General features: G+C 40.1%; 2 protein-coding genes across 2 annotated transcripts; one reads left to right on the forward strand and one right to left on the reverse strand.

Moving 5' to 3' along the window:
• The first annotated feature begins 3,620 nt into the window (after positions 1 to 3,620).
• On the forward strand, positions 3,621 to 4,550 carry LOC137783252 (olfactory receptor 4E1-like). The gene has a single exon (XM_068573051.1). It carries the CDS (start codon positions 3,621 to 3,623, stop codon positions 4,548 to 4,550), a length of 930 nt encoding a protein of 309 aa, XP_068429152.1.
• A 6,779-nt stretch (positions 4,551 to 11,329) lies between these two features.
• On the reverse strand, positions 11,330 to 27,457 carry agpat3 (1-acylglycerol-3-phosphate O-acyltransferase 3). The gene is made up of 10 exons (XM_068572760.1): positions 27,241 to 27,457; positions 19,133 to 19,190; positions 18,726 to 18,957; positions 17,951 to 18,120; positions 17,672 to 17,833; positions 15,892 to 16,045; positions 15,710 to 15,812; positions 14,312 to 14,387; positions 13,791 to 13,989; positions 11,330 to 13,633 (listed from the first exon to the last, which is right to left on the reverse strand). The coding sequence occupies exons 3-10, from the start codon at positions 18,901 to 18,903 to the stop codon at positions 13,542 to 13,544; spliced, it is 1,134 nt and encodes a 377-aa protein (XP_068428861.1). The 5' UTR covers positions 18,904 to 18,957; positions 19,133 to 19,190; positions 27,241 to 27,457; the 3' UTR covers positions 11,330 to 13,541.
• Positions 27,458 to 27,694: the final 237 nt, after the last annotated feature.

Genomic DNA, 27,694 nt, shown 5'->3' on the forward strand with positions numbered 1-27,694 from the left:
GACAGGTGTGTCTGCATTGGACCCGTCTGTTGTGTTTGATTCAATGAATACAAACCGCAGTTGTCTGACAGCGAGCGTGTCACATGTTTTTCACTCATGGGTCTCACGCAACACACTCGTGGTTATCTGTGCAGTTGTCTGCAATGGCTCCCTGCAGGCTTGTGTCTCAGCTGTGTCAACTGAGGCCGTCTGCCTTTTACTGTTCAAGTTGATCTTTTTGACAATACGCGCAGACACACAAGGTTGATGCTTCAGTGAAAAAGGCACTGAATAATTATATATTTATCTACATTTTGCATTCTCTCCTTTTATTTTAGCCCAGCACTTAGGACGCAAAACATTGGAACTTCTAGAGTAATAAGTCATATTTTCTGCAGTGTTTATGAATATTTTATTGATCATCACATAAACATCACATACACTTGAATGAGGTGCATCCGTTTTAGGATCAGCAAAAGCATGTTTACATGTTTAAGGGTTTAACAATGTCTGTTTAGATACGTAAACTTAATATTTAACTCCCTCCCTGTTTACATTACATGTAATTACTGTCTACCAACATGACATGATATTTTATTTTATGTTTTGTATATGTTATCCCTTTTTCTTTTAAAAAACGTATGCACTACTTTATGTTTTAAATTCACTTGCACCTTATTCTTTCATACATGTAAATGAGCATTGTTGGAGGGAGCCTGATATGTAATATTCCACTGCCAACAACTCCTTCTCTGTTATTGCATTTGACAATAAAGTACTTGACACACCAAACACAATCTACAGAGGTTTTCTCAACAGTTCAGTCATAACCATCCGGACTCTGGTTGATTGCTGCCTTTGAATCAACAATATAAAGAAAGTCTTTCTCAATTTGTTTCTGTGACTTTTTTGTAGAGGTCACTCTGTTTTTTTTTATAGCTTGCAACATAAAGGATTAACTGGAATAATTTTCCGTCAAAAATAGTTTGGTAGCTATATCCAATGTGTGAACATACATTGTTCTCCTTCATAAATCTGTTTTCCTGCCTCTGGCCTAAATTAAAACAAGATGCACACAGAGACTTTTGCAAAGACTGGAAACTTCCTGTTATGGTTTGATAAGACTGTCGGTATAACTGTAATAGGTTAACTTTTACTCTGTGTTTTACTCTGCCAAATTCCTTTGTCAGCCAGGTAAGGATGAGAAATGAGTGTCTACAATCAACCTGGTCATGATTGAGCCCACTGGTTTCACTTCAGGTCGTGCACCATGAAGGTTGTATGTGAGCTTGGCAGTGGTTTAAGCTGAACAGACCAAACTGTGGCAGAATTAACTAGAATTACAACTGGAGCGCCTCCGCAAGCTTAGGTAGTCCCTGTAGCCATTCATTTAGTTGGACCAGTTAAAAAAAACCTGATCATTACAAAATAATCTGCTGATATCTTGGTTTATTACAGCCTCATGCAACTACCAACCACACACTACAGACCTAGGGCAATCAGGGGATGTATGGTTTATATTTGAGAGATCTTCTATCCTTTTTTATAAAATCTCAAGTAGTAAAAATTGTTAGAACAAAATCTGTGTAACAAATTGTCAACCGAAATCAACCCAAATATTACTGCAACAACTTACCATACATAATGTATTATATTGTTCTAAGCTCTTTTCCACTTTCACATTTTATTTGAATTTATTAATTATTTGTTTAGTTTTAATTTCTGTCTAAATACACTTTAGACAGTTCTCAGCTGCTTCTTGGCTTTTCAGGCGATATACGTCACTTCACGTTTGGCATATACTGTTTAAAAAACTTGATCTTTTATTAATTGTAAACCCTTCCCTTGTGTCATGTGTCTACCCACAAGCCCTACAAACTGCAGTTACTAAATCACTCCTAAAGAAGGCTAGTTTAGACCCCGACATATTGAAAATCTATAGGCCAATATCAAACCTCCCATTTTTAAGTAAAATAATGGGAAAAGTGTTTTTTCAACAGCTGGACAACTTCTTGGCTGAAAATAACTCTTTTGATGTCTTCCTGTCTGACTTTGGTCAGCACAGTACTCTGCTCTTGTTAAGGTTTTCAACGACATCCTCTTCAACACAGACAGTGGCAGAACATCATTCACGACGGACTAAAAATCGAGGTAGGACTTTCTGGCGCAGCACTTGACTGGTTTGAATCCTACTTGAAGAACCGACAATACTAATTACTCATCAGAGCTGACGAGGATGACATGTGGTGTTCCCCAAGGTGCAATACTGGGGCCTCTTCTGTTCAACATCTACATGCTTCCACTCGCTCAGATTATGAATAACAAAAAAATGTGTTATCATAATTATGCCGACAAAACAAATCACAAAATCTGCTGAACACTATATCAAGGGTTAGAGGACTTTTGTCTCAACAAGATTTGGAGAAACTTGTCCATGTATTTATCTTCAGTAGACTCGACCACTGTAACGGCGTGTTCACAGGCCTCTGTAAAAAGTCAATCAGAAAGCTGCAGCTAATACAGAACGCTCCAGAGTCCTCATTAAGACCAGGAAAGTGGATCACACCACTCCAGTTCTGAGGTCTTTGCACTGGCTACCTTTCAAACAAAAAATGTACATTAAAATCCTGCTGCTGGTTTATAAAGCACTGAATGGTTCAGGGCTTAAATACCTTTGTGATCTGTTGCTACCTTATGAACCACCCCGATCCCTCAGGTCGTCTGGTTCTGGTCTACTTTCTGTTCCAAGAGTCAGAACTAAACATGGAGAGGCAGCGTTCAGCTTTTCTGATCCACATATCTGGAACAAGATCCCTGAAAGCTGCAGATCGGCTGAGACCCTCAGCTCCTTTAAATCCAGATTGAAGACTTTTCCGTTTGCTGCTGCCTTTAATTGAACCAGATTCAAGGATGTTCATTGATTTTGGCATCTCACAACTGCATTTTATTTCTTAAACTGCACTGCAACTTGTATTGTTATTGTTTTCTTCTTTTTGACTGTAATTTTTTTTTAAATCTTGTTTTCTTCTGCATTATGTTTTGATGTTTTTAATAGTTTTATGTGAAGCACTTTGAATCGCCTCGTTGTTGAAATGTGCTGAACAATTGATCTTGCCTTCCCTAAAGGACAATTTAATCAAATAATAAATAAATTATTAATATATCATGAAATATATTCTAATTTTATAATAAAAGTCCTCAATGGTTGCAACCTGAAGCTGCCCACACATGATCAAAACCAATGAGATAACAACACTGCCTCTGCAAAACAAATGTATTATCATCAGAAGGCGGATTTGATGGGATACATATTATGCATTTGTAAGGTAGCTGCAGATTTGTTGACAGATTACCCAATAAATACATTTTCTATTTTCCATGTTGGAGAGATTAGTACGCTAGTTGTTTGACTCACTCATCCTCAAGTGTTCCTGGACCAGTAAACAAAGTTTGAATTCCCACATGTGGCATCGTCACAGTCATAGCTGTTATTAATAAGTGGTGTGAAGGGAGAGCAGAGTCGGAGCACACGGCACCTGACTGCTTAACGCCTTGCTCTGTGACCACTTCATGTATGTTGTAATACTGGACAGGTAAAAATCGAAATAGATTTCAAAACTGTGATAATTTGTGATGATATCATGGATAATGTTTCTGTTGTCAGCATTTTCATTCTCTCAGGGATAAACGAAACAGCGAACTACAGAATTGCTATCTTTTCACTGACTTTACTGTATTACTGCATGATTTTGTTTTTCAATATCTCTGTCATCATGATCATTATCTTAGATCAGAACCTACATGAACCCATGTACATCTTATTGTGCAGTTTTTGCTTTAATGGACTTTATGGCACCACAGGTTTCTACCCCAAACTGCTCTTCGATCTGTTTTCTTCCACTTATCACATCTCGTATGAAGGATGTCTTTTACAGGCTTTTGTCATGTATTCATTTGTGTGCTGTGAATTATCCATTCTAGCAGTCATGGCCTACGACAGATATCTGGCTATATGTCGACCTCTTCACTACAACTCTGTCATGACAAAGAGGAGGCTCGCTCAGCTCATTTGTTTCTCCTGGCTAACACCTCTCTGCATCTTTTCCATCAGTATTGTTCTGACATCTACACTAAAGTTATGTGGTTCCAATATTCCGAAACTCTTTTGTGTGAACTGGTTAATTGTCAAACTCACTTGCCCTGACACTGACACTGTTTCAAGCAATATTCTCTCATATGCAACAATTATCATTTATGTGTCTCATGGGTTATTCACAATGTGGACTTATATGCATATGATTAGAACTTGTGTGAAGTCCAAAGATGTCAAGGCAAAGTTTCTACAGACGTGTGTGCCTCATTTAGTCTCTTTATCCTCATTCCTTGTTATAATACTTTTTGATTTGCTGTATACGCGATTAGGCTCCACAGATTTACCTCAGAGCATTCAAAACTTCATCGCAATAGAATTCCTGCTCATTCCTCCTTTGATGAATCCTCTAATATATGGATTTAAACTGACAAAGATACGAAACAGAATTTTAGGTTTAGTGTATGTTGGAAAAACATAATTACATTCAATGTCAACTCTAGTGTATGTATTATAAATTTAGCTTGATTGAAGAAAGTAATGCAACAGATGTAATGTTGTGTTGTATACACATCATATAGCTGAAGCCAATACATCCCCGGTTAGACAATTACATTTATACAATTATATATATTAGCAAGATATATAATAATGTTTGAATTCCCCTGAAATGTCTGAACATTTGTATCTGTGTATGAGGAATGCAGGCTGCCAAATATATGCAAACTAACAAAGCATTTAACTTTCACTCTTGCTGTATATGTTTTTTGTTCTGATCTTGTATGAAATGCAACTAATGCCTTTAATTATGGAACTTTGTGGAGCATCATGCACAATAGTAAATATCCTGACATGCACACACACAACCAGCTCGCTCACATATCACAAGATGTAGAAGATACAAAATAAACTGTTGTCTTAAAGACAGAGCTTTTGTTTGGGCCTCATTGTGAATGTAATGAATAGAATATGCTTGTTTTCCCCCAACAGCACATTGATCAGCCATGTTAAAAAAACACACTAGCTTGAAAAAGCTCCTCTAAGCCTCGTTATACATATATCAATGAGTAGAACTTTTTCCATTCATACAAATATTCCAAGAAAAGCTTAAATGTGTAGAATCATTTTAACATGATACAATTAAAAACCAAACATCCACACAGATTAAAAATGTGTCATTTAAAATGTATTTTGTCAGATCAGACCTGGTGTGAATATGTACAGACTTTGCTTGATGAAGAAATACCTTATGGAATCACACTTAAATTCCCCTGAGTTCTTCCTGCTAATTAGGAATTGTATGTACGTGCTGTGTCAACAGCCATCTCAAGTAGAGGTAGAGATTTACTTGCGGTTGGTGTCTGACTCCATTTCCCCTGGCTGGAGCCCGGCTCCTTGGACCAGTGAGCTGCCCAGCAGAGCCCCAGCTGCCGCCCCCACAGCTAACCTGATACTCATCCCCGTGGTCCCCCTGGAGGAGCTAGCAAGAGCTCCAAATCCAGCTCCCAGCGCCGCGCCTCCCGCCCTCAGCCACGAAGGAGTCCAGTCAGGACGCAGTGGCCACACTTGGTCAGCGGCCTCTTTCTATGGATCCAGTAAGAATGACTGAATTAGTACACGTGAAGTGAACCATATCTCATGCCGGATAAAGAATCTGTACATATAAGTGTGTGTAGATGTAGCAGAGGAGGCTGGTCAGTGGAGGCAGAGGAGGCTCGAGTTGGTATTAACATACAAAGAAGAGCAATTGGTCAAAATAAACCATCACCAAATCTCCGTATCGCTTGTAAAATATTGTTCTGATGATTGAAATGTGTTAACAGCGATACTTGCAGGGCAGGCAAGATAGTCGTGGTGGTGGGCAGAGGGGGATGGGCTCCTGCTGTTCTTCCATAAAGCGGGGCTCTCTTTTGGTAGTTTATTTTTTGCTTTCCTGTTGTCTGCCCCAATTTTTTTTTAAGTCACCATGTAGTAAATAGTTTGACTGCATTGGGTCAACAGATTATCTGTTTGCAAGAAGAATGTGTCTCAAAGCCTTCGGCCGAACCCGATGCATGACTTCATTTGAAACTGAAAAAATAGACCAGACCTTAAGGGAGCAATGATAGGCATACCCTGATTATGAAACTAGTGGCAACTGCAGGTATCTTGTTGATGGCAAAATGTTCATGAAGTATTATATGACCTCGAGGGCAGCAGATACAAGGAGAGGATAGGGCCCAAAATGGAAGGCTGCGGCTGAACAATATTGGCCAAGGTGAACAAAGAAACTCCTCTCCGTCCGTTATGACTGGAACCATTTGAGGCCAGTACCTATAAAGCTCACACATTGTGAAAGGCACGATTAAATGAGTTCCTGGAGTCAATCAGTTAAGCAAAGATCATCCACAATTATTAAGAGTAGTTTCAGTTCAATACGGTGATTTAAAGCCAGACGGAAACTTGTCATAAATGTCATGGTTAGCACAGCTTGGCTGCGCTCAGACAGGTTTTCCACAAAGATTTAATTGATCCCTTTGGGCTTAGGCATTCTACGGCAAATAATACATACAGCTGATTCCACTCACCTTCTCATGTAGCATGATGTCATTGTGTAGCACAACCTGTCTCTGCTGTTCTGTGACTGAAAGAGGTTACATTTACTTCCATAGTTAGAACATGATCATGTCACCTAGGATCTGTGCTGCTGATGACTTTGTACTCACTGGGTTGCGCTTCTTCTTCTTCATGGTGGCTACGTTGCACCGCAAACGCCCATTTTTGTTGTCGGGCAAGCTCCTCTAATGATTTGAGGTCCGTCACTGTTTTCCTGTGTGGGTTACTTTTGTTAATGTCCAGAGTGTGTGTCCCATTTGTTCTCTCAATTTCTTTTTTCTGATAGTGCCTCTGCATCCATTCGATTGTGGTCTTTAACACCTTCTTTGAATCTTCATTTTGTCTCTTCAGCCGGTTGATTGTCTCTTTAAGCTCATTTGATTCTCTTTTCTGATTCATCATCATTTCATCAAGAGCTTGATCTTTCTTCGCACACTTTTCCTTCAAGGCCGCTGCCTCTTGCTCTCGTTCCTTCACTCTTTCCTCAAGCACTTCCTTTTCCCCCCCGCTGCTTTGCTTCGTCGCTTTAATCGCATCATCTTTCGCAGCACATCTTTTACACAGGGATCTTATCATTCTTTCTTTCGCCATAATGACTTGTTTGAGCTGGTTGTTCTCCCTCTTAGCCTCAGCTAATCCTTCGCCAATCTCTTCTTTAAAGTCTTTATCTTTTCTCTCTTCCGACTCCCTCACCGCTTTCAGAGCTTCAATCTGCTCCTCTTTCTCTTTAGCTGTTTTAATCATGTCCTCTACTATGCTGTCCTTCTCCTTGGCTGTTTGTGTAAGCAGATCAAGTTCCCTCCTTGTCTTCTTCAGCTGTCTTGCTTTCTTTTTGGAGCGTTGATCCAGCTTTTGGTTGGTTTCTTGGAGTTTTATAAAACTACACAACAACTCTCCAGTAGTATTCTCCACCTCTGTTTCCTCAATCTTTTCTAGCAGTTCTTTAACCTGAATATCTCCCACCTTCTTTGAGTTATCGAACACATGGTATCTATTCCCACATTTGTCCACCAGCCACCTTAGGGCAGGCCAACTCTCAATGTGCTCCTCAATGGGAGTGACTCCCAGTGTATCTCCCCAAGTGAACAGCACGATGACTCGAGTCCAGCCCATAACTCCAAGCAAGCTCAAGTGTTCCTCCGTGGTCAAGCGGTCCGTTTCAGTGAACGTCTCGTCGCTGCGTACCACCACCAGGACCGCATTGGGAATAGGGGCACACAGAGACACACTGTGGGTGATCTGCTGCCGGACCTCCCGTGGAGTGTCCTCTGAACAGTATCTCCCATGCCAGCCGGGCGCCTCAACCACAGTGACTTGCTTTCTGAGAACTTCTCCCCGTCCCTCAGTGCACTGTTGTGTTGGCAGTCCGGCAGGGAATACTTCCCATCCTAGAATGGTATTCCCAGCTGAGCTTTTCCCAACTTGCTTTGGTCCCACGATGAGAACTCGAAGCACTGAAGTCAGCGGAGACGCTGCTGGATCAAAGAAATGCAGGATTTAGGCAACACTAGAATCTCGGACTAATCGGATATTTGGATGCACTTCGAAAGAGAACAATTACAAAGGGGTCAGATAGGAGAGGTGAAGGTGCCTGAACTAAAAGGGAAAGCTTTGTTTTCAGAAACTTCATTGGATATTACCAGTACTTGGAAGAACCATAACATTGTTAAGTTAGAGAGTAGTATTACAATTCCTAGTGAGTTCATCAACTCAATTGATTCCTTCCACATGGTCATTTCAAATATTGATCGCTTAAATGTCACTTACCCCTGAGGGATCTCAGTGTCTTTCTGGACTTCTGCACATCCATCCGCCTCAGAATCGCCCTCTCTTCTAAATCTTTCCTTTTTTTCACAGTTATTCTAGAGACTTCCTCCTTTGCCGTCAGCCAACCAACTCCTCCGGCCTTTATGTTTCCTGCAACCATCGCATCGATCTTCTCCAGAAGTTCTGCAACCTGAGCGTCATCATCTTCTCCCCAAATGCTTGTGTCTAAAAGGTGATATCTATGACCACACCTCTCCAAAACCGCCTTGAGAAACCCGTGTCTCGCAGCGTAGCCTTCTACGGACGACCCTCTCAGTCTTTCACATCCGGTGAATATTACTATCGTGTTTCTCCACACTGTGTCACTAAGCAGCTCAAGAGCACCCTCGACTGTCCACTCCCTGCCTCGGTGAGGGCTGATGGGTATGACCATGAGGAAGGCATGAGGTCCTGGCGGGCACATGGTCATGCCGGCTGTCATGTTGTCGTTCACCAGGCCCGGGTCTCGGGAAGAGTAGTGGATCCACCTTTCAGGGCTGTTGATGACGATAACTGCACGGTTATATTCAAGAACAGCCTGTCTCCGAACACACATCTTCACGTCTCTGCTGGTATCGAACATTTGGCGGCCGAGGATAGTGTTTCCTGTCAAACTCTTTGCCAGCCAGTCGTTGCCCAGGAGGACAATCCTCAGCTCCTGAAGACAGCATCTGTCCCCTGGCAGCAGACAAGATATTTCAACAGCAGTGCAAATATGTCGTCTTATCATAGTCTTGCTGTCACGCCGGTATTGTAAATACTAACCGTTTTATTAAAACATGTCTTGAAATCTTATTGAATAAACATGAAATATATTAAGATGGATTTAAATATCAAGAACAAGCCAAAAGTTCCCAAAACATTTCAATGAGTTTGGATACAATTAAAAGTGAATTGTGGACCATGGAAACAGTAGTGTATATAGTATGATTAATACATGACTGAAAGCTCCAGAACAGCAACAAAATGGATTGTGTTAGGCTTTGTTTTGTCTTTTTAAAAAGGTAATGAATCTCAACAAGGATCAGAAGTCTTGAAACTCAGAAAAAAAAACAGAAATGTGAACTTGACAGCTAATGAAGGATAATGACTACATAGACCTTGCTGTGAGATTTAGTCAGGCCTGTGCTACTGCTTGCTCTCCTTTGACCGCCGTAGACTAAAAGTTATAATACTGTGATATAACTGTCAAAAAGACAAGGTTTCTAAATAATACTCAGTGAAGTGGCAATAGTAAAACCAAAGGTAATTCAACAGCATACCTTTCCTCGTCTCACAGCCCACTGGAACCTTTTCTTCCATTCGACCAAAGACCTGTGTCCTTCCTAAATGTGGCGCTGCGCTCTAATGTTTAACTCCGCTTTCTCCCTGTAAAGTGGTCAAAGTCCAGCCAACTCAACCAGTCATTTAGGTCTATAAACATTATCTCTCCAAGTAGAGATGTAATCATCTCAAACAATTTACACATTTAGCACTTCGACACCTTTTCTTGATCTTTTGTGTTTCTAATATGAGCTCTTCTCCCTAGTTCCAGGCGGGCGGGGCTCAGTTGGAAAAAGGGGATGATGTTTACGTCTGTGCACCAATCAGGGCAGAGTGACATTTGACCAGTTGACACATTTCAGTCTAATCTTAATACCACTCAGCCAGCCCTGGTTAGTTTTTCTACATTAAATTCTGAATGAGTAATACCGTACAATGTTTTATTTTCTCACAAATTAGCTTTGTTGCTTATTTTGTAATTTTGTAGAGGAAAAAAAATGTTGAAATCAAGATTACCTTTGTCTTTAAATAAAGACAAACCAAGATGTTTGAACAGCAGGCATACCATTCATAAAAGAAAGAATCACACCTTTTTTCAGCTTCCTCAGAAAGCCTTTTTTTTTTTATTCAGGTTCAAATTCAGAGTTAATGCCACATCTGTTGCATTGCCAGTTTTCAATAAGGAGTCCCTGAGTTAGAATTAACTCGATTCAGTGACCGCGTGATGGTGCACATCATGCAAAAAAGTAATTGACTACAGTAAGAAACCATGATGAATTAAAAAGTTGGAAAACTGCTATGTAAGTATTATCTGTGCATGCCTACAGCATTGTCTGGTGTGTGTGTGTGTGTGTGTGTGTGTGTGTGTGTCTATAATTAGAAGAGAGGCATCACTGGAGGCAATTACAGCTCCAAACCTCAAAAGGTGAGCCAGTGTCCCGCATAACCTTTGCACATAATTTCATAAAGTGAAGCCCGGTGGAGAGCTCAGTTTAAATCTTCTTCTGCTGTAGCTTTTCCAACAGTGGAACATTTGGTTGTAGCCTGAACTCAAGGCCCTTCATTCAAAAGAACTATTGCAAAACAAAACAAAAACAGAAGAGAATTGCTGAAATTTCTAAAAAGTGATCATAATCATCATTTACATTATGTACATATTTATACAATCTCAAAATCCTGTCACACGGCGTCTGACTAGAAAGCCAAAATGTCCTCAAGACATTTGATAGGACGATTGGTTAATGTATCATTCAAAAGGTCGACTGCTAAAGAACAGCTACTTACATCTCTACAACTTCTGAAAGTCCATTTCTTCTCCATTTATTTCTCTCTCTTCAGGCTGTCACACTATCTTCATTGAAAAATATGGATGTGTCATAAGTGACGGAGGATAGATGTGAATGTTCCTCTGTGAAAATGGTTCTGTTGATGGATGAGACAAGATGGAGGGAGGAAACGGTTGAAACACGCTTTGTGTGGATTCAGCGTCCCCTGCACCTGGACTCGCACTGAGCTATATATCTATATTTATATAGATATATAGTCTTTGTGCATAAAGAGAAACTCACACAAATACAAATAAGTCAAAAGAGTTGCTGTGTGATTAAATCCTTTAATATTATCAAGTGTTTTAATTGAAGAAAACATAAAATTAGGCTTAGAAACAAAAACAGACACAAGAAGTGCCACTAACTCAATTATCCTTGATAAGAAAAACAAAGTAATTAAATTGTGTCAATTTGTAACGTGATTTGATTTCATTGGAGACCTCAGAAAAAAAACAGCAACCACAAGTTACATTTATTTTCCTTTACTGAATAGAAAACATCCAGTGTAAAAAGTTATTCAAAATACTTCGCCTAACTTTTCAGCATTTTTCTCGCTTCTGAATATGAATTTTACTGACTGATAAGATGAATTGGACTGTGTTGGTAACTGATCAGATCTCTTGAGAAAATAAAAAGATAGCAGGCCAAGATACTAAAGCTGTAAACAAATATGTAAAGCAAAGTATCTTCTTGTAAAAAATGTGAAGTGATTTCAAACAAAGCTCTTTGTGCTCAAGAGCAGACTTCACCTAGTCTCATTTCTCTTTATTTCTTAATTAACTTTCGAACAAGCTGCTTGGCAACTAATTCCGGCAACTTGCTTGCTATACAGGACGACACAACAGGGGCTCAGTTAGCGTCTACATTTTCACACAAAATTTAAGCAGCGCTGTCTATTAAGGCTTGTATGAAAATCGGTCTGATTTGAGATGACTCCACAGAGAGGATGTACACAACATATTGCTGCTGATGAGTGAAAAATTAAATGAGTAACACAACATGTGGCACGGGAGCGGGCGGAGCGGGGAGGAGAGAGCGGGACACAAAAAGGTCCCCTCCATGTCTTGCTACCATTGTTTGCATTTTGGACCAGCAAAACTGGCTTTTAACACGGGAAGAGATCCACTCATGTACTGCAGCAGCCAACGTTTTCATTTGTTGCGGTAAAACAACCAACTCTGGGATGACCGATTATAAAATGGTGAAATGTATGGAGCTGTGCAACGACGGCTAGGACATCCAGTGAAACTAAGCTGCCTGCACGCTTTGTGAGCTTCCTTTATCCGCCGACTACGAACGGGAACGAGGAAGCAACAAACTGACAACTTCCACCTAAATAGAAATGGCTTACAATTATTCATTCGCTTCTGTGATCTATCCAAATGAATGCACACTGCTCTTTCATGCACTGTATGTAATGGGAGGAAAAGGGTGAATATTCAAACATAACGCAGATGTATGAGGTGGGTGCTGCTTTAAAGGGGCGGCGGATGAGCAATCCCTTGCCTGAGCAAGCTTGATTTAAGGCAAAGGTTCAAACATCACTACTACATCTGTCTGGAACGAAAATGATACGCTAACAGCTGCGAGGCTACATGAAGACAGTTCATAACCTTTTCCTGGAATCTGGTTACACTGACATTCAAACAAAAGCAGAACAGAGCAGTGTGCACTGCATTTTAACGGTCAACACTGGCATCACTGGGTGGTAAGCTGAACAGCTTCAGTGTTTGGACTGGGGTTGCTGGTTGACTTAACGTCACATTTCGGGGGTAAAATTAAATATGTATACAAGTGAAACTAGGAATAGAAACAGAAATATGTCAATGAATCCATGGGAGTTGGTGCTGCGGGCTACAAATGAGACCTGTAACAGATGGTAGGTGTCCTTGATGAGGGCAGTTTTCACATTCGGAGTCCTTGCTTTAGTTTAGCAGACACAAGTCTCTCCATGCCAAGACGTTAAGGGGTCAGTTCGCCCTGGATGGTTCCGATTGAAAAGATCAGAGACAAATCTGATTGGGTTCTGTGGGGAAAAAATAATGAGCATGTCACCCCTCCATGATTGGGCTGATGACTGGAGGGAAGTGGTTGGGATAGTGGAGCAGGAAATGGGCTTACTGGCTGTCCATGTGACCGCAGATAGGTTAGGAGCTTAACTCTTGGGTGTTACCGGGACTTAATGGAGGTGCATGTAGGCAGTGGGATTAAGAAAGATGCAGGGGAATACAGTGTTGCATCTCCCCCTCCTTATGTTCTGTGTTACAACAGAGAGCTTGAACCCCAGACCCTCCATGCTCTCTTACTCTAGTGCCATTAGTATTTCTAACTCTGGTCTCCATCATGTTTTCACGGCTGGGTCTCCTCCCCTGTTTTTCAACTGACTCGACAGTAGGAGGAGAATGGAGTTGGGTCGGGGTGCGGTACTGCAGGGTGACCGCACAGAAACGGCTGTACACGGAGGGGAAGGGGGCGACACTTTAGTTTTCTTTCTTGGCCTCCTGGTTGCCGTAACTGGAGCCTGTTTTGTTCACCTCGGTGACCCCTATGAGGCGGCGAATAGCTATCGAGGCTGGGGAGAGAGCAAAGGGAAAAGGAAAAGAGTGCATTCAGCAAATTTGTAATCATTATTTTGTTTTCCCAGTTTAACAAGCTCCTGGTCAATCCACAAGAGGATGGAAGCTGTGTTAATATTCATTGTAAGGGCTTCTTGCACAGAGTTCACTTACCTATGAGGAGGAAAATGCTAAAGCCAATGATGAGGAGAGGGGAGCCACTGACGACCACTCCACAAGCAAAGTTGATGAGGGGCGAAAGCAGCAGGGTGGCCCAAAACAGAAAGTTCAGCAGCGTCCACGGCCTGCGACGTGTCGATATTGTGGGTCCGGGGTACTTGCCTTCCTTTTTGTAGTATTCCTGTAAGGCATCCTAAGCAGCACAAGAAAAATAATTGTTTTTTGATCACTTTGTCTCAGGTTAAAAGAGGCAAAGGCCTATAGTAACCTCCTTTATACATGCATCTAACATACTGCACAGACTAACTGATAATGCCAGATAAGAGCCAGAGAGGAATTTGGAGTCATTAAGGAAGTTTGCACTTTCATACGATAAGGAATTAATGCATGTCCAGTCTACATGCAAACAGCTTTAAGAGGTACTACTCATCTGTGCACAACAAGTGAGGGAAGGTATAGGAAAGTGTACTGAGGTTAATTAGACTACTAGAATTGGAAATGTTCCCTTAGTTTACCTTCTCCTGGTACAGCTTGTGCAGCCAGATTGCGCACTCCTTCTCATCAGCTGGAATGTCCTCCACAGGAAACCGCCTGGTTGGGAAAGAACAACAACAACAAAAAACTTGTCTTAACACTGGGAACGGACCTTGAGATTCCTGAAACTACAAAGATCCCCCCCCCCTGTTTCGACAGTGAAAAATGAGCCCATAAACAACTAAGAAAACACAATAGAACAACAATTTGACTTGCTGATCTATGTTGTAATATAATATAAAAAAGCACAGAGATTTGCAAATGCGTTCGTCTATGCAACGATCGGCTATCACATTATCATTCAGCTCATTTTCGTTAGAGGAACAACATTGCGTCACTTGCTACCCAATCTCTACTGCACATGTGCAAACTAGCACCACACACCTGTAGTTACTCTTGTGCGCCTCATATGTACTATGATAGTGCTCACAGCTAACGTACAGATGTTGTATTGAGTTATATTATGATGTGTTGAAGCTATATTTTAAGCTATAAATATGTGGTTTTACAAGTCTCAGTAAATTATACATAAAATAAATTACCACATTATCTATTAATGTATTAATTACATTAGGAAAGTTTCTTTAAAATAAAAAAATAAAATCTTACAAATGCTTTAATTTCATTTTATGAAAGTATGAACGTAAAACCACTTGGTATGTTGTTTCTCACCACCAGAGGGCTCCATCATCTAAACTATCTTACACTCAGCACCAGCTCATCTATTTTTGTGCTGAGAGATTTCTTTGAAGTCACTGCTTACCACAAAATTTAAAAAAAGTATCTTCCAGTACCATCCTTTTCCTATTGAGTACAAAGAGGAAACACTACATCTATCTACTTAAGGTTTGCCGCGAGACAAAAGACTGCTCATTGCAGCTATTTCAGTGTGAGCTAAATGTTCAGAAAAAGCACTCTAGGGGGCCGATCACACCAGACGCGACTCTACAAAACGCGTCGCTAGCAAAACCATTGATTCCCTATGGTACGGCGCGCCTTTCATGCAGACTTTTTAAACGCTGCGCGGCGCGTTTTTCTCGTGTTTTTTCAGCACATTTAAAAGTTTAAATATTCTCAACTTTTAAGCGCGCTGCACGGCGTCGCACAGCTTATCACTGTCACACTCGGCCTTTAAAAAAAAAACGCCCGGCGCGTTTTTTTTTTTTTAAAACAACCAGCATGTTTTTGTCAAGGCGTATTTTTTAAGCGGCTGCGCTTTAAAAAGTCGCGTCCTGTGTGAGCGGCCCTTTATGGTCTCTTTCATTGTTATGGGATTTTAAAAAAAAGCAGTTTTTGGTTGGAGGCACACACATTTAAAATACATTCATCTTGTTCCATTTGAAGAACCTCAGTGCATGCAGGGTATCAGTGGAACTTACCTCACACTCAAGTCAGCTTTGTATTTCTTGCCGTTGATGATGCCCAGGAGGGTCGGAGTTTGGTTGTCCTTGAAGTTCAGAGTCACATCGTACACTGCAGTTACTGTAACAAAGAGAAACAGGTTAAGACCAAACTAGTCGTATGTGAGCTGAGCATGACAAACTTTGTTTCAACACACTACCTGTGCCCTTAAGACACTGCATGGTGGTGGTGAATCCTTTGGTTCGGGGTAGTAGGTGGTATTTGAGCTTGGGCAGGCCTTTACTCTCTGCAACTTGCATACTGATTTGGTGCTTCGTCTCTGTGAAGCGGGTTCCCTCGCAGTACAGCAGAAACTGTGGAGGGAGACGAGCTGTGTTAATGCGTACAATCACACATCCATTAAAAAAAAAAAAGAATCACAAAAGACTTGAGGTGACCTTCATTACTTTGTCTTCTGCTTCACAGGTCAATTCACCTCAATGTAACACTGCTGATATAAAGTTAGCAGCTTATCTCGGCAGGCGAATGGCAACTCCACAGAGTGTTTAGCTTGTTTATCTGAGCACATACAATCTATGTCATCAGCAGTGGCCTAATGCTTGACTTAAGTTAATTAGATCAACTGCTGATCTGCCTAATCTCAGCCGGTGAACTGGTTGAGTCAAGGTGAAAATCTGAAACACAGAGCTTTACACCTTCAGTAAAGGTGCACAACATGCGGCAGAACCTGCTCCCACCAGGTGAGTTTCCACGAATGAAAGTCCTTTGCTTGTTTAACCAGAAAAGAGCAACTTTGCCTGTGGCTGTTTTAGCAAAGTGGAAAGTTCAGTTCATGAGGTTTCTGAGAAGAAAAAAAGAGAGAAACACACGCCCTCCTGTTGAGAGCTTTTAAATACAGCTGGTGTACTGAAGGGTGTGTTTGTGTATATCTAGATACACAAGTAGAGAGAAACTCTGTCAAAGGGCAGCGTCTGCATTTCCTCATATTCTTGAATAAAGCATTATATCCTAATCCTTAAGAATTGACAGTGAATGAATAAATTCCAGTTTGTCATAACCTTGATCATATTTCTTTTAGTTGGAATTTAATTGTTGTAATAACATTGAATTCACCAAGTTAACAGCTGAATATATAAACACAAGCTGTCACACAATTAAACAGTTGTTGTTGTTTTTTTTACATATTCCTTGATTAGTCAGCAAAAATAGTTTAAAAGGAAAAACTAAAAAAGGCAATGTCATACCCAAACTGCTCAAATTAAAAAATGTTTACTGCCTAAGTTTATGGTTGACCTTTGACCTACTATAATAGGTGTGTAGATGTGATGTGTTTCCTCTGTGAAATTATTACTCAAAGTACACGTATCAACAAAAAATAATAATAACCAGCAAATGTGATGCATATGCCACAGAAATTAGACTAAAGTCTCCAGAAAGACATATTTTAAAATGTAAACCATTTTATCCTACATTTCACTGACATGATGTAGTCGAGTAACTATATGTCTGGTTGTTCCCAAGAAGTCTACTCTGAGTTGAGATGAGTAATTGAACAGTACATTTCATTAATCAAACCACTTATCCTATTTAGGGTCGCTGGAGCTGATCTTAGCCGACATTGGGTGAAGGCAGGGTTCACCCGAGACAGGTTGCCGGTTTATCGCAGGACACATATAGAGACAGACAACCATTAATGCTCACATTCACACCTACGGGCAATTTAGAGTCCAATTAACCTAAACTGCATGTTTTTGGACTGTGGGAGGAGGCTTGAGAACTTGGAGAGAACCCACGCTGGTCCCTCTCGCTATGAGACCGTGCAGCCGCAACAGTACATGATATTGTATTTTGCAAATGGATGTGTAGTAGCAGGTTTATGACTCGAAGCAAATTGCTAAACCTTCCACACAGCTTACTACTAACACTTCTACACTCGTAATAGAAAACAGACAAACAAAGTACGTCTCACGTGTACCTACCCACATATATTCAGGATAGTCTTTGAGACTGTTCAGTCCCTTGAAGACGGTCTTTCGGTCCTCCTCCCACTTTCTTGTGCAGAAGACTATTTCTAGGAAGTACCAGGTCCAGCCAATCAAAGGAACCTTCAGTAGCTCGTGTTTGGCTAGCACTTTTGAACTCTAGAGAAGGAGGATGGGTACATGTTTATAATAATTAAGCTTCGATTTCTCACAATCAGGTTTAAAATCTGACTACGTCAAATAATTAATTGGATTAATTTTTGCTACATTACTAACCCCTAGGATGCCAAATCTTTCGCACATAGTCCAGCCACACAGGAAGTCGATCTCATAGTTGTGGTTGAGAATGGTGATGACATGCTCTTTGCCAAACTTGTCCACCGTAGCTTGGTCAGTGTATAGTGTGCATTCTGTACCCGACCACCACTCCAGCAGCATCACCAGCTCTGCACAGAGACGATGAAACATCATGTGAACTGACAACACTTTATTATACTACTCTGTTGTGTTTGATTACCTTCCTCTCTTCTGCCTTTAATGTATTTTTTTTTTATATTTATCTTGTTGATTGTATTAATATGTTTATATGTATGATGAGAGCTACGTGAAACTAGAGTCAAATTCCATGTATGTGTAAACACACATGTCCAATAAAGCTGATTCTGATTATTTATAGTATCGCCTACGAGAACTATGCCATCAATTCACAGAATTTTCCTTTGAAAACACGTTTGAAAAACGGTTTGTTTCTCGGTTTTGCTGATTAATACAACACAAATTTATGCTACAAATCAGTTGCCACACCACAGAGAATTATGTATGTTGGTTTGAGTCTTCGCTGCTCTCGATAACCCACATGGGCAGCCACTGACCACCAAATAGATTTATGCGCAGGATATTGAATAATTGAATAATAGCCAAGTAAAATGTGATAACGAACTACCTAGTACTTTTCTTACTTACGTTTGTTTTTTTTTTAAATATGAAATTCTGTATTGCGTTAAATTAAACTACAACAGCTAGCAAAAACACAAGCGTATAATGTACTCACGACTCCAAAGAGAGTAGGCCAGCCGGCAGTTGATTTTGCGGTAGAGCTGCTTGTTTATTGGCCAGAGGATGCAGGTGCAGAGTTGAATGAGGTTTATGATGAGGCCGCTCACCACAAACACAAAGCCCATCAGCAACTGCAGGACGAACAGGCTCTTCAGGTAGGCCAGCAGAGCCATAGCTGAAGGAGCCTGGAGAGCTGAGTGGGCTCGTTTCTATACACTATGACCAACCTGAGAGAGGGCAGAAACACAAAAGGGCAGTGCCACAGCAATGAAAACAACTTTAGGGTTAAGTTAAAGGGATGCGAGGGAAACAAATAATTAATGATTTATGAAACAACAGACATAAAACAATGTGGTAAGTTTCAGTCTGTTGTAAAGTTTAATAAACAGTAGTTTTTCTTACCACGGTGGGATCCTTTTACAGGCCGCGTTTACACGGTCCGTCAGACAATATTACTGACCTAAAAGGAGAACAAAGAACAGAGGTTGAGCTGACAGATCATTAAAACAGCCTGAACATAGCTGGTCGACACAGCTTTGTCGAAAAAATTACACATTGGTTTGACAAAAAGCATGGTCGTAAAGTTTAGATTTTCAGTGTCTGTCCTCGTTTTAAACTATGAAATACATTTTGTTTTTTTTGCTTTTTAAATGCAGAGTACACTAAAGTTTAGCATAATTCAGATTCAGGGTTTATATTCAATAATTCTAATAAAAATAAAGTACTAAGGAACACAAAGGGTGCTTTTTACACCTGTAGTTTAGTTAATTTAATAAAAAGCGAAAACAATTATGCAATGTTGTATTTTAGCTATGCTACGGTTCTGGTTATGCAGAGAAGTAGGCTTTACACTTGACCAAAAGTTGGACTCAGTTAAAAAATAAATGTAGTTCATCCCACGTGCGTTGCAACTACACATCCTTGTGACATTGTCATGTTCTCATTGTGTTCTAACAATAATATACGTCTGAATGCAAAGAGACAATCATAGTATTTAAGTGATCGGGATTAGTCATAGAAGGCCTGATCCATTTCTGATGTTTGAACTGGAGAACTTCCTGCTTCTGACAAAACAAATGAAATACATAAACAATCATGAGTTGCAGCCTGAGTCCTAGCTCATCATATTCCACCAATAATGCTGCCCACCAGAACAGGTTTAGTCTGTGCTTTGCCAAGTTGACTTTGGGGAGCTCCAGTTCCCTCCAAACAAGCAAAACACATTTGAACTCAGGTGAAATGCAAACATTTATTAGCCCTGCGGTAAGGATGTGGCCATTTTCGGACTATTAGCACTGCAACAGACTGGGCACCTATCCAGGGTGATTCTTTAAATTTGCAAAGCATGCTGGGGAAGGCTGCACCCCTTTGTGATGCTGAAAAGGGCTGGGGTTCTATATTAGGCATCTGCCACATGTTTATACAACTTGTATGCTGACTATGTATGGTCAGCATGCCCATCAGACCAGCTAGCTAATCTTAACCACACAGTGTCATCTGTGGAGTTCCTGAAAACTGCTTATATTGCAAAAAAAAAAGAGTTAACAAACACATGTAAAAAGTACTTCAAACAAAACATAAGTTCAATCTCCACCTCAATTAAGACATTATAGATCGACAAATGTGTTTGGCCAGTGTTTGCTATTAATGTTTCCGAGGACGCAGTGACACTAAATGGATTGTTATTTTTAAAAGAAAAAGTGAGACAACTTGAAGCCAATAAAAGCTCCCGAGTGTGTCGTGCAGAAATATGACATTCAATTTGGATTTACAATAACAGGCAGAGATGGGTGAAGGTAAGCAGAATATTCATTTTGGTCATCACAGCTGGCAGGGACATAACATATTTTCCCCCCCTTAAGTCTCTAAAGGTTGAGAACGCCTGCATCAGATGATGTTTTATATTAAACAGCCCACATTACACAATGTTGTGGCCAGACTAGCTTGATTGCTAACCATAACACTGTTCACAAACTGTTTTTGTTTAAAGTTACTATCAATAAATATTCCCCATCGAGCCGTCCACAGGCCACCCGGCCTCGAATGGACTTGTTCCCACATCTGCACCAAAGCCCATTAAAGTGTAGGTCAAGCCAGTTAAAAGCCGTTCTGGGAAACTTTTCTAATCTGAGTCGTCCTTTTGCAGATCTGTGGACACCCAATCCACTTCTGCCACCTGGGTTGTTTTACCCTTCAAGTAGCTCTTTTTTGTGTGCGACAGCATCAACTATTAATGTACATGGTTAAAAATCTTAGGGCTGTATGCCAAAAATGCATTTTAGTTTGTTCTAAAAAATACTTTTTAATAAAACAAATTCACATGATTGGTTCTTCATTAAAAAAAAAACTACAAAATAAAAATCCAGTGTTTAATCGGCTAAATAGTAGATAGGGAGAGCTCTATTTGATTGACCAGGACAAGCTTTCAAAGTGAAGCATCAATATTGCACTCAAAGTTTTATTAGTTGTGAAAAATTACATTTTAATTTATTATACCATACAATTAACTATGCAGTGCTGGCAACATCAACTTATGTACAGTGCCCCGCCTTCACTGACACAACTGTGTCAGCAAATCAGCAAAAACAAATGCCGTATCTGTAACGACTACTTTTTTTGTTGCTTTGATTGTTTTACAAATGTCTTTCTCAAGTACAGTGCAGAGGCCAAGCCTTAAAAAGCCAAATAGTTGCAGATAGTAACCAGAGTTGTTTTCTCTATCATGACTAAAGTTTAGCTTCTAATCATAGATGACCAAAAAGCCAAGACGCCTTACCTCAAGTCTGTATCATATTCATGAAAGTACCATCTCAGAAGGAAAGAAAAACTCAGAAAATTAAGCTGTAAAATTGACATACAGCCACGTCATTGAGGGCAACTAATAAAGTCAACTAGTCTGACACAATCAATCTCTCTCAAACCCTGCAACACAACACACAGAAAAACAAAGTAGCCTCGGAGTGGAGGCAAGGAAAGCTTACATGCATTTGCACAGTTCAGTCTACTGGTCATACAGACATAAAATGTGTCCTAATCACTGTGGTTGCAACACACTGAAATGTTGCAACAGCCTCACGTGTCTTCTATCGCCTGATAGTTCTGACTATCAATCCAAAGATCTGTCTCAATACATTATGCTCCAGATATGACCTTTGCTCCTACTGGGAGAGTGTGGCTGAAAGGGGTAAAGTCATACCAGTGCATATCTATCCCGTGGCTCCTGTAACATAATTAGAAAGCTACAACACTGAAGAATCAAAGAGGGTGTTTTAAATAGAAATAAACAATTTGTTTCCATTTACACAAATACCGTATTTTCAATTCTTGTCAATACTGTAAGAAAATCAACTTGTGGAAAATTGCTCAGGAAAAGATTCAATGTGGTGTTTGGCCACAAGCAGCTACTAGACAAGTTCCAACAAACTTTTATTTTGGCAACATGCCGTTATCTGTGTGAGAGCTTGGAGAAACAGATTTCCAAACACACCATCAACTATTTCTCAATTTCTTCCACATTCTCTTCTTTTGGTCCCTGTACATGAGAGTCATACAACTCTAAAAGAACACACATTTCAACTCAAGTTAAAATGGAGGCCTTAATTCACGGTGTGGGAGCAAAGTGCCCCTTACCACTAAATTTGTGTGCATTCACTCCAAAAATAATTTCCCTTTGCAAAATGTAACTAACCTGCTTAACGCAACTCAACTCATTTGCTTTTAGAATTATGGTTAAATCGAAAAAGTCGGTCTTCAACTTTTTTATGAGTAAGACATTGTTATATATATTTTTATTCTTCAGATATATTTTAATGATGAATGATACGAGTAATCCGTAGAGACGATCCCAAGTCCATTCTTATTCTGTTTTTTTGGCTGCATCATTGTACAAAGAGTAATTGGGGAGCAACAACATGGCACTCTACGAACTTCACAAATAGAATCTAGTCTCAAAATGAACAAAACACTAAACAAACTGCGATGAAAGTTAAGAAACGTAAAAGTAACTGGGAGCAGTGCGAAGGCGGACAGAACAAGGCTTGTGTTTGTTGGCTGCTCCAAATATCTCAGGTGCCGAGTTGACTGTAAATTACTTTTGAACCCCAGTATGGTCCGACCTCCTTAATGTCAGTGTTCAGCTTACAGCACTGTCAGCAGCCCAGCAGGAGAGATGCTCTGGGTTGTTAGGATTTTGAATATGAAGGATGTGCAGCTGGATGCCAAACTTCACTTTCTCTGACTATCTACAGATAAGAACAAATGAACTGCATGACAAATCAGCATACTGAAGGCTACCCTCCGACATTGAAGAGCAGACCTGAGCTAAATTTATTTGGGATTTGGGGTGCGTTTCCACCACTAATATTATGTTTTTAGTTTGAAAAACATCTTTAAAATTATTTTACGGGGGATTTACCTGATGCTTAGGTCTAGTGGACTTGCCCAAATACATTGTAGTAGTTAATCAAGAGTTGACAGTTAAAAAAAAAAATATATATATATATATATATATATATATATATATATATATATATATATATATATATATATATATATATATATATATATATATATATATATATATATTTTGCTAAAAGAAATATTCACATTAAGCGCAATCAGAATTCAGTAAAACAACAATGACTTCATCACTCAGATTATCACACGAATCGAAACACATCAACTTTTCTCTGTGGCGTGGTGGTTGAACCAAACTTCAGGTGTTCTCTTGTTCAGACCATAAATAAATGACATTCAGAGAAACAAACATTTGGTTTGACTATAAAAACAGCCAGCGGAGATCCACCTCCCCGTGGATACAGGCCCACCTGTAACCAGACACAGATTAGAGACGCTGACTGGGTTAAAGCTGCTTAAGGCTGGTCAGCTGCTTCTGCTCTAGAGGACTGCTGAATCGCACATAAACAAATCCTGGCAGGCACAGCTCCCTTGTCAAGTAATTTTAGTTCTAAAAAAATAATTTGGCATGCAAAGAACTCCTCTTACCACTGTGACCGGTTAAGCCCCGAAGTGCCATGCTGACTTGTATCTCTTTTACAAGTTCTAATAAATCTGGTAGGGCCTGACCTAGCCCGTCCAAGCTACCTCTCCTGTATTTAACTTACCAGTAGACATAGTAGGCCATTGCCATGACCACCAATGCCCCACAAGTCCCAGTGAAGATCATCACAGCACTCTGGTTCAGCATTCTGGCTCCTGGTATTTCACCAAATCAAAGCCAGAATAATAAAAAAGAACATCCAACAAGAAAAATCCTGCAAAGAGCAGTAGATAGTCACAGGCTGGAGAGCTTCATCGCCACAATAATCCCACAGAAGGAAAGAGAGGGATTATGATGAGGACAGCGAGAACGCAGCCAGATCCCAGATCCTTTTGGAGGCGCTGACTATTCAGCAAACGAGTTCACCGAGGAGCAGAGCATTTCTTGTAACGAGGAAAATTACCAGTAAGAATGGATCTTCATTGAGAGCAAGGGCAAAAACAGTCCAGGAAGAGTGAGAGATGGCTCACTTCTGGAAGCAGGGAGACACACTTGTACTGTAAGCAGTGTCTTACATGCATTCCGATCCTCTAATCCTATGGATCAGATTAGGGCTAATTAGCAGGCTATGGGCACCCTGGATATGTCACATTTCATTAAAATTAACAAAGAAGAAGGCAGGACTCTCCCCAACGCGGTAGCGTTAGCGGAAGGGCATCTGGTTCGCTAAAGGGACCAATCATAATGTAGACTTCGTCGCCTCATCTTGCCATTAGCCACCTGTTAGTAACACCTAGCTTTAGGGAGACGTGCTGTGTTGTCAAGCTGTTCTTTGTTTCTCTCTGATCAAGTGTCATTGGGGGTGAATTAACAAAAAGCCTGGGAATCAGCGATGTTTATTCTATATCTTTCCCCTCTCTGTCTCTTTTGGTAGTACCTTGAAAGCTGGAAATTATTTACAACAGATATGTATTGCTCAGCCACACTGATGTGGCAGACAGGGCAAGCCAACAAAAGCCTTTGGGTTCTCACACAGAGTTAACGTCAAATGTTGATCAGACAAGCTGGCAGACGCTGCAGGAATGAACTCCAGCATTTACTGAAGCAAATAGGTCAAAGGTTAGAGTACAGTCCTGGGGCCTTACAACCAAATAGAGATACAAATACATTGGGATAGCTTGACAATGAAGGTTATTCATGTTTCAAAGTATTAAGTGCTCTCAATCACGCGCATTGCAACACTCTAAAGCTGCGCCCTCAAAAGCAATGTCAGTTATACAGTTGTTAGGCCAAGTGTGACAGCCACACTACTGACTAGCACTACAAACAAAAGTTACTTTACTCTTGGCAGGTAAAATAAACTCTGAATGTGCGTTCAAATCCTTTGATTATGAACAGACACACGAGTCCAAAGCAAAAAAAAAACAACAACACTGAGGAGGATACTACTTAATACATTTATTTGAACTTGCCCAGGTTAAATCCTAAAATATACCAAAAATATAATTATCACTACCATGGCGAAGTCGTGTCTGGCAATAACGCAAACATGCACAATAGAGTTTAATAATGACTGCATATTATCTTTTTATCATTGTTAACAAGTCCCATGATAAAAAAAAACAAATGAATCAATCCTAAAAACCATAGTTATCTCCCATTGTGAAAAATCTACGGTCTTTATTACAACAATCATTGTGGGTGTAGTTTATTTCTCTCTGCAGTATACAGTGTCCTTGAGCATGCTCAATGTCGCATGTCTGACAAAAAAAATACTATATTGACAACAGAATAATGCAATTACAGATTTTTATGAAATTAATCTCGATACGGAGCAGTTACTGGAAGATATCTTGAAATCTACTCAAACCGTCCATGCAAAGCCTGAACAGAATGGCTTCTCAAAAAGGACAGACATTATTTAACAAATGATGCGTCACTTTAACAGGGTTACAACACTTTCAACGCTCCCTCTAGACTAGAGGTAGCTTTAGTAAGAGGTGATGACTGATAAGACTCAAGGATGTATAATGGGTCCTTCTTGCTGTAGTCAGCGAAAATAACACTAATGGCAAAATGGGGAGGGAGGGATAATGGATGAATTCAACTGCTCGAGTATGGACACACTAAGTTGTGTGTGGACACTCTAAGGTAAAAGCAGTTAAACAGTCACAACAATGATTACAAGGATAATAAAACTATACACTGCTAGTGTGGGATAACCTGTCAAGTTGTTAAGTACTTCTCAGAAAAAAAATATGTACAGTATCTACATATCTATGTTTCAAAGTCTTATAGGGAAATACTTGATAAGCTGATAAAGAGTTCAATAGGTTACTACGCAGACATATGTGATTGGACTTTGAACCTGAGCAGTTTTGAAGTAGATACTTCAATTCGGCCACTATTGTAAATTTGTAATACACATGGCACACAAAAGTCTTATTATATAGTATATCATTTCCGTTCGCACTTAGTTGCATGCTGTCAAATCTCTGCAATATCAGCGTGGAGTAATGACATATGTGTATTACATTTGCATTAGTGCATTGGCTACCCATTAAGACAAAGCAAACTGTGTCAATGGAATAGCCATATAAGGTTGTAGTCTTCGTGGACAGTATTGTGAGAACACAGCTGCATCTTGCACAAAGAGATAATGGTCAGAGCATTTTATGATCACTAACTAATAAACACATAATTTAAAGCCCAAAGGATCAATGCAACCTAAGTGCCTGTCTCCGTCTCACCCTGACACACTAAAGTTAAGGTCAACTTGCTAAAAGAGTCGAATGAACTCCAGTAACCTCACGTCTGATGTTGTGGTACCACATTGTCACGCCGGTCAACCAGGAGGCAAATGCCTTACACTTTTAGTGCCTTTTAAACAAGCCCAACGACATATTACCATATAACGTAACTCTGGCATGCCGTACTGTGTGCTACTTTCGTATACTACGTTACTCGGCTAATATGTGCAGCACTTTGGCTTTCTAAAATAAAATGCACGAGTGCACTGTGCAGGAGTGCGGCATGGCTAGCTTAGAGAAGGCTAAATAACCCCCTTCTGTACAACCAGTGACCCGGGCACACATGTTATGACTGCGGCCGTCAAGCGAGCTGCTCGGAGAAGTCATGAGTTGCAAAACACGGATCCTTTCACGTCTTTGGCTGCATCACAAAAAATAAAAAATACCCGCTCTGTCCTCTATATATTCAGAAACAACACATAAGTATGATCTGACGTTAGTGTGCAACAAGGACAGAGTAGGCAGCTAACGGTGCGAGCTAGCGTGCTAAATTAACAAATCCAGCGTAGCTAAAATAACAAGAAGATTTGAGAAAGAACATGCGGACGGCTAGTTCGATATTCATCAGCTAAAACGAGCCAAAGTCTTCATATACATATATAATTATCTGTTCAAGTGACCTGTGTCACTTTATGCCATGCTATGCTAGGTAGGCAGCTAACGCTAGCAGTCAGTGTCAGTAACGGACTGTAACGGCTCACCTGGAAATTGTCCACTTGGGAGTCGGTTGTTTTTTTCTTATACTTTTTTGCTGCTTACTTTGGGGCCGTGAAACAACTCTGTTAAGGAGTTCTTCTTTCTTCGTCCGTTTCCCGAAATGCAATAAAAAAAAACACTTGAGGTAATGCGATTTGTAAGAGCGCTATTGTTTGTCTGTTAAAGCCCCACGTTTCCTCAAAGCCCATCTGAAGGTGCATGTCATACATCCGGTCCGGCCCCTCATTCATTTTCAGAATTAACTAAAATACGCAATCTTTTAAATATTTTGTTGAACAACGAGTTAAAAATAAATATGTATAGCTAAAAATGTGTATATTAGCAGCAGTGTAGTACAAGTATATTAAGTGAAATTAGCTAGGTCTTTTTATATACTTTACTGATCCACTGTTATCAGTACATCAGTTTATAGATCAGGCGATTGCTGCTTAATAAACT

This window comes from Clinocottus analis, unplaced genomic scaffold (genome assembly GCF_023055335.1).
Source record: "Clinocottus analis isolate CAN_PGR_092001 unplaced genomic scaffold, fCliAna1.0.p SCAF_12, whole genome shotgun sequence".
In the NCBI taxonomy this organism is placed as follows: domain Eukaryota; kingdom Metazoa; phylum Chordata; class Actinopteri; order Perciformes; family Cottidae; genus Clinocottus; species Clinocottus analis.